At 37.1% G+C, this 8,512-nt stretch overlaps 1 protein-coding gene across 2 annotated transcripts in view; it reads right to left on the bottom strand.

Annotated features, from left to right (window-relative positions):
- Positions 1-233: 233 nt before the first annotated feature.
- The window catches only part of CEBPG (CCAAT enhancer binding protein gamma), a 121,762-nt gene continuing 113,483 nt past the window's right edge, over positions 234-8,512 (bottom strand). The window contains exons 3-4 of one of the 2 annotated variants that reach the window (XR_015869532.1): positions 3,265-3,363; positions 234-897 (exon numbers count right to left, since the gene is read on the bottom strand). Coding sequence is in view for 1 of the 2 variants with exons in the window: in XM_088443894.1 (XP_088300020.1) it covers positions 850-897 (48 nt within the window). In the remaining variant the exon portion in view is untranslated. The remainder of the gene's footprint in view (positions 898-3,264; positions 3,364-8,512) is intronic. The other variant, XM_088443894.1, reaches the window with a different exon arrangement.

Below are 8,512 nucleotides of genomic sequence, written 5' to 3'. Positions count from 1 at the left end.
GGATTTTTTCTTAAATTTTTTTAAAAAACAGGTAAAATCACATAAAATTGGCCTTTTTTTGTTCCTACAGTATTATTAACCTCAATAACATTTCTTTCCACTTGTTTCCAGTCAATTTTGACCACCTCACATTATTGATTTTTTCATCTAGTTTAGGCCCAAAATTTGCACCAAAATAGCTGGCTGACTGCAGCAGTGGGTGGTACAAACACATGGCAGTTCAACTTCAAACATGGCACATCAGGAAACACTTTTATTATTCAAGAGAGGCCTGAGGGAGTTGGAGTATGTATGTAGTTGAAGGCAGGGCAGTGACAGGGAGGGTTGATTGGTAGTAAAGTTAATTTTGTTTTCTGATTAAAAAAGAAAATTTATGAAGGAGAAGGGGAGGGGAGGAGGCATTTACAAAAAAATGTGATACATTCACATCAATCCTTGCCACAGAAGAATCCTTGAGCATGGCTGCTGCTGCTGCTGGGAGTTGATTTTCTCATCCCAGAAGGGTACCAGGAAGAGTGCTTTCCAAAAACAAATAAACAATTGACTTAAATAATCCTTTGCAAACCTTCTGTAAAGGCATTTTCCAACCTGTACAGGGACATTTAAAAAAACAGAGTTAGTTAGTGGCCTTCAAACTGCCGTTGTTCACACTGTCCACTTAACCATATCAGATATGTGAACAGAGCATTAAATTCAACATTTCATAATGAAGGTTTAAGTCTTATGTTGTGTCTTTCTTGGGAATTCTTTCTTGAGCGCCATGTCTGCTTGCTGGGGGTGGATTTTTTTCATCCCAGAAGGGGACCAGGAACAGGAAGTGAGCTTTCCAAAAATAGATAAACAATTGCCTTAAATAATCCTTTGCAAACCTTCTGTTCTGTAAAGGAATTTCCCAACCTGTACAGGGACATAAAAAAAAACAGAGTTAGTTAGTGGCCTTCAAATTGTCATTGTTCCCACTGTCCACTTAACCATATCAAATATGTGAACAGAGCATTAAATTCAACATTTCAGATTTAAGGTTTAAGTCTTATGTTGTGTCTGGAGATCATTTAGAAATCAGAAAAAGAGCTCCACCTCCACCACCTCCCAGACTACACCCGCTCATCTCTAATTAAAACTAGCGAAAATGAAATAAATTCAAAGAATAGTGTCAAAGTTAGAAACAGGTGATTTAAAAATTAGCATGCGCACTCATCACACCTCCACTGATAGTTATAATAAAGTTGTTTATATGGATGTCAGTACAGTGCTGTTTCAATTGTTTCGGAATCTCAAATATTAAGAGACCCCTCTGACACTCTTATATTAAATTTTAGGGTCCTATATCTATTAGTCCATGTCAGATCCTAACCTGGGTCCTATTAGTAAGGTCCCCTGTTTTTATTCCTATACAAATCTTTCAATATATTAATGTCAGAAAATCACCCACGATTTTACAGCACTTGACTCTTCATATGAATAGTTTCAGAAAATAATTATTGTAGCAATGAGCCACAGATAACATTTATTAGCTGCAATTATTAATCAAATCCTTCATTCACTAAATTACTCAGCCTCAAAAGTCTGGGTATTCTGATACAAATGCTGGGGATTACTCTCATCTCTCCGTAGTAACCACAAGCAATTCTGTTTGTATACACAAAATCCCTCTTTGACTTATAGTGGGTAGTTCCAGCCAATTGATATTATCATCAAGGTGGGTAACAAATATCACTCCTGGTATATCCAGGTTTATTTAAACAGTTGCCTGAGCTATAATACTGATGAAGTTATCCCTATTAGTCTGTGTACATCTTAATTCTTCATACAGTATACACATAAGATATTTCTTTGCTCATCATCGAGTGCAAGTGTTCTTGGGAGAGAGGTATGCAAATTATTCAGTGTGTACACTTTTATTTATGTATAAGTGCAGTGTGCTTCATTAAGTAAGCAGTCTCATTTACATTGAGAGTATCTTAATGACACCATGCTGCTGATTGTTCATAATCTTTAGTCATCTGCTCTTTAGTCATCATAATCAGATTTATGTTAGAGTGCACTCATAAACTCAATGCTACAGTCCTATATTAAGTCATATTGATAACATGTTAATTCAACATAGTAATGAGGTGCAGCTAGTGCCCCGCTGACCGACGCAGCGTTTCGCTAAACAAGCATCAAGGCAAGTCGAATACCATTCCGTACATGCCTTAAATACCTCTGTAACTTGTGAGTTTACCAATCAGAGGCTTGTGCTCCCTCGTCCAGCCAATCATTCCTGGCCATGTCAGGTTACTCCGCCCCTTCTCCTTAGATTGGCATCTGTCCCCATTCACGGGGTTGATGAATCAACTACCATTTATGTTTCATGTATTTAATAGATTTAAGGATCGTTGGGTTGAAACTAAGTTAAGGGATATATGTGACCACGTTATCCATGACTGTAGAATATAATATAAACAACCATTTATTCATGATGTCCTCCATATAGAAAAATATTATTTTAAAAGGAATCAGAATCCAGACGGTCACATGACTTATATTGCTATTCTGGATATAGACTCTTTTCAGGATTGTTAAATCAACCGTGGAGTGGTGGATCATTCCCACATTCATGTTAGACATCCCTAATCGATATTTGCATATATTCTGTATTATGACGGAGAATTATTAAGCCTCATTAATCCAGATTAGTCTTCAGTATTCTATCTCTACATAATCTCAGGCCATTGGTCTTTCTGTTGTTACTATATTCATACTCACGTGCAGCTAAAATATAACACATATAGGATCTGATATGGACTAATAGATATAGGAGGGATGCAATCGGGAAACCGGCTGACATGATCCAGACAGCCGGCTCCCCGACCGCTTTATCCCGGCATGGGTTAACTGACAGGTGTCTATATCTAGACGCCTGTCATTTTCCTGATGCCGGGAGACAGGCGCCCGGCATCCCAATCGAAGGGATGCCGGGCGCCGTGAGCAGAAGGCAGCAGGGGGGAGGGTTAGGTTTAGCGCACCCGGGGGGGGACTTAGGGTTAGGCAACCCCCCGGGAGGGTTAGGGTTAGCTAGGGGGAGTGTTAGGGTTAGGCACCCCCGGGGGGGACTTAGTGTTAAGCACACCCCCAGGGGACCTAGGTTTAGGCAGTGGGGAAGGGGGGGGTTAGGGTTAGGCACTTACAGGGGGGATTAGGGTTAGGCACTTGGGGGGAGGTTAGGGTTAGGCACCCCTAAGGAGGGTTAGGGTTAGGGGGGTTAGGTTAGTGATTACTTACCTTAGGAGGATCAGTATTTCCAGTTGGGCTGCCGCTGCCGGGAATCGAACCGCCGGCCATGCGGCCAGCGGTATTTCATACTGATTCCGATATAGGACCCTACAATTTAATATAAGAGTGTCAGAGGGGGTCTCTTAATATGAGATTCCGAAATAATTGAAACAGCACTGTACTGACATCCATATAAACAACTTTATTATAACTATCAGTGGAGATGTGAGTGTGCAAGCTAATTTCAAATCACTTATTTCTAACTTTGGAATGTTTGTAAAATTTTTTTCCAATTATTGAATTTATTGAACCTTTCTTGTGCGACTGGGAAATATATGACTTTGTTGAACTAATTTGGTGAGAATATTCACTCCTTTCTTTTTCAGAATACAATAATAACAAACAGAAGCAATACATAGTATTGATATTCGAACATAATTGAATATTTAAAACCAAATTTCTGTCCAAATAGTCTAAATACCCCCTAAGGATGTCCAATCCTCAGACTTCCGAAACAAATGTACATGCTTTTAGCCTAAGGCGAGAATTAAGTGATAGATAAACACGATTGAGAAATTGTGTAGATACACTGCTAGATGATGAGACTACAAATATAGATATGAACCAAGGAGACTGGACTAATGATCTGTATCAGTTAAAGCACTTGTTCCAAAAGTTTTTTCTTTGTTTAATAAGGTTACTTTTGAAAACTATACCAAACAGGTGATTACACCAAGAGGCCTGAGGCCACGTGTTTTTCCATCCTTTGAATTGGCCACAGAGGCTTTAAAAAGAGAGTGGGAAAAAACTTTAACATGTTCATTGAATCTAATTAACATCTTGATAAAACATGATGAAATACTATTGAATAAAAATTCACAGGAGATTTACCTATTGGGCTCTAAACTTAAAAATTTTGAAAGTATAGAAAAATTTCAGAAAACACATGACAAATATAAATGTGATGTTGAGATAATAGAGAAAGAGATCATTAGCAGAAAGAGGGGAATGCTGCAGAGAGATAAGAATGACTTAATGTCTAATGTATACAGAGGCAATTACACTAAAAGGAGAACACCAGAAAACCACTCAAATTACATAACATCAGATGTAGACTATTCTGAAAGCGAATCTACCTATGAAGAAACTCCACTTCACAAACAACAAAAGGATTTTTTAGGCTTTACCCCCAGGGACTCCATAGATACCCTAGGATGATATTCTAGAGGACTAGAAGGGGAAGAGAAAGGAAAAAGAAATTTCAGGGAGTGGAGAGAAGAACCCAGAGACCATTGTTGGTATAAAAAATAAAATAAATAGACTGTTTGAGAATCATAAATTTAACAGAAAGAACACTTACACAACTACAGATTAATATTCTCAATAAAGGATTACACTTCTCCCCTACACAATTTTTTTGACAGATTTTAACTGGAAAAAGACATGAACCTTTTTGCTAGGAAACTTTTATTGAACACGTTTTTTACCTCTAAAAGAAACCTATCCAAAATTACACCTACTGTACTTCCACTAACTTCTCAGAAGATCTGAATGCAATAACCATCTTAGAAGGACTAAAGGATACATTCACACAAGAAGATATAGAACCCTGTGGGACTTCAGTCCCTCTTGATCCATTAATCAACATTTTCAGCTGAGTTTACAATATGTCCATAGGTCAAGATCTTTATCGATCTTGTGAGTAAGGATCTAGACCATCTAGAGGGCGTTAATAGGATGGATGCATTGATGGAGGTGCAAAAATTGGATGATACGATAGTAAAGCCCTCAGATAAATAGGGGAATTATTGTCCTGCGGTCCCACGATAAATATGTGGAAGAATTGGATCGACAACTAGGGGACTAATCATGTTATGAAAGATTAACTTCAATCCAACTCAGATTTTTGGGGATTTCTACAATAAGATGATAGGGAGAGCAAGGAACAATGATGTAATAACCAAAAGAGATTATGATTTCTTAAAAACAGAGAATTCTAAAACTCCAACTCTATACCTACTGCCTAAGATCCACAAAAAAGAGACCAACCCACCCGGTAGACCAATTGTCTCAGGGATGGGTAGTCTCACTGAAAAGGCTAGCAAATTTTTAGACTCTCACTTGAGAAAGTATGTTCTTGGATTACCATTTTATACAAGAGATACTCCTGATGTATTAGGAAAGATCAAAGACATAATTCTCAAGGAAGGCACATGGCTCATCACATGCGATGTAGAGAGCCTATACACCAGCATTGGCCATGAATAAGGGATCAAGGCAGTTGAATATTTTCTTAGTATGGATCATACTAATGATTTCAATAATTGTCTTGTCTTACTTCTTCGATTCATACTGACTAAAAACTACTTTGTAACAACAACTTCTACCTCCAGGAGAATGACATCTATACAAATAACATCACCTTGTGGTTGAGGTATATGGATGATCATCTGATAATCTGGAGATATAGAACTCTTTAAAAGATTAATTACCAAACTTAACTCGAATAATCTGAGTCTGAAACTGACTTTCGAATCAAGCAAAGAGAAACAAAACTTTCTGGATGTCTCACTTACCGTTGAAAAAGATGGTCATATTTCATCTGATCTATTTAGCAAAAAAATATCCACCAATAGTATTCTTTATAGTGAGAGTTCACATTTTATTATTATTATTATTATTATTATTATTATCATTTATTTATATGGTGCCACAAATGTTCCGCAGCGCCTTGCAAAGCACATAAACAAGTTGTAGACAAGCGACTTACAGAACAATACAATACAGGACCAGGACAAGGATTATATATATTGCTACATTAGTGACCATAACATTTTCCTCCAGTCTTGAAATTACTACCCAAAGGAGAATTCCTCCAAATGAAATGAACTTGCTCTGAGAAAGACACTTTCCATATGAGATCGGAAGAACTAAGCAAGAGGCTTAAATCTCGTGGATACAGTAGGAGAACACTAAAAAGAGAGTATAAAGATACCAACTTCTACACTCGGGACCAACTCTTGATACCTAAACCTAAGGAAGAGAAATAACAAAAGGGTGTAAGGTTTGTCGGAAACATTCTGCCCAGAATGGAAGAATATACAGGGTATCTTACATAAACACCTAGAAATATTACGAACAGCAGGAGTGCTTGGAAGTAGAATCCCAATGAGCTGGAGATGATCTAAAAACCTCAAAGACATCCTGGTTCATAGCCATATCGAGTCTCCATAAAAACCATTGCATTTTAAAAAAGGATCCAGGAAATGTGGGACATGTAAGGTATGTCCTAATATGGTTCCAACTATTACATATGCTGCTATATATAACAAAACCTGGCATATAAACGAACATATAAACTGCAATACAGCAGCAGTAATTTACTATCTACAATGCCCATGCAACAAAAACTACATAGGGAAGACAGAGAGACCCCTTAAAAAAAGAATTCTCAAACATTTGGGGAGTATAAGAAATGCCAGTCGGAACCAAGAAATGTTTAAATCCTTAACACCAGTATCGAGACATTTATTGAGGGAAATACAAGGTGCCTGAAAGTTTTTGGAATGAGAAAGGAACACCTGAATATTAAGGGAGGAGATACTGATTGCAAACTCTTGAGGCAAGAGACCAGACTGATTTTCCTCATGGATACCTTGTCACCTAAGGGCCTGAAAACAACTATACAGCATTTCTTTTGAAAAAAACCCTGAGGGGAGAAACGCATCAAGTCTCTGATATGATGTGACTGCGCCTTACTCTGCTCCCCACTAAGTGTTCCTGTAAGACCATGTTATCATCCTCCCAGCTGAATTTACAATACGGCCTGGCCATAATCTTGCAGTGAGAATACACTTCGGCCACAGTCACAGCATCCCCATTGCTGTAACTTGCGGCTCTGGGCATACAGTCAGCGTTACTACGGGCACAAGACTACAGGCTCGGTCACTGACTGTGATGTGTGGTCTCGGTTTATGGCACAGTGGTTAACTACAGGCTACAGACACTGTCACTTGCCGTGACTTGCTGGCTCCGGCGAGTGATTAATATACGGAGCGGCAGCGGCTTGTTCTTCTCCCCATTATTTTGGTATACATGGATCTCTTACAAAGGTACTATTATATATATATATATATCAATCAGCTGGAGGGCACTATTATGAAACTGATCTCTAGCCCCCATATATCAATTGATCTTTAAACTATATTAGATCTGCTTGTTACCTTGTATTGTGTGTTTTCATTGAATAGCACTTATAGTGGGATGTTGAATCTATTAGATTGTATCTTAAAGTTATGATTTTAGTATTGATACATTTGTGATCGTATTGACTGCAGTCAAAACTAATGTGATATTATGTAATTAAAAAAAATGTATATACATTTTGGGAATGTGTTTGTATTTTTAATCCTAGCGCAAACTCATATTTTGTATGGTTCTCTATTATTTAGAGGGAATAGGGAGTTATCCCTTTTGAGTCAGCAGCTGTGGATTAATGCAAATTATCAAACTCAGTTAACTAGTGCACTTTAACCCTTTTTCTTCTGATAGAAGAGTCATGAATCTCCAATTTGAATATTATGACACATAAAGTTCTAATGTCACACTTTATCCACATTAAATTTCTTTTGGATGATACCACAGTCTTTTGTCATTTCAATTTTTATCATAGATTGGGCCACTCACCATAATACATGAGATGTTTTAATCTATCTTACTCACCTAACACAGTAAATATACGTGTGCCAATATGTATATTTTGTTTTTCTCGTGGTTGATCATTCACTTTGGAATTTAGTTTTCTAATAACATTTTCAATTTATTTTAATTTATGATTCCTGTAACACATCATGCACTTATTATTTCTAAATTATATTTCATGCAATATATTTACACCTATCACACATCTATGAGATCGCGTTCATTTACTAGCAAATGGATTTCTGATGTACCAAGGAGACACTTGGATTAACCAATTGATGATATGAGATTATATAGAGATCTTATGACATATATGTTATACATCACCTGCATGGTTGTATAAACTCATCAACATTGGGAATTTGATGTATTGAAGAGTTTAAATATAAATATATATTTATCAATACTGTAATTCCCATGAATATATAACTTGGCTTTCCATATGCCCCTTGGCACTAAATAATTAGGTCATTGCGAAATTGTTACATGTGAAATTCATGATTGCCCATTATATTAGGGTTTGATATAATAACCAAATTTATATTTGATTGGATAG

Source organism: Taudactylus pleione, unplaced genomic scaffold (genome assembly GCF_031769625.1).
Source record: "Taudactylus pleione unplaced genomic scaffold, aTauple2 ptg000336l, whole genome shotgun sequence".
Taxonomy (NCBI): Eukaryota; Metazoa; Chordata; class Amphibia; order Anura; family Myobatrachidae; genus Taudactylus; species Taudactylus pleione.
Note: the sequence above shows the minus strand (reverse complement) of the source record. Positions and strands in the feature narration are given on the sequence as shown.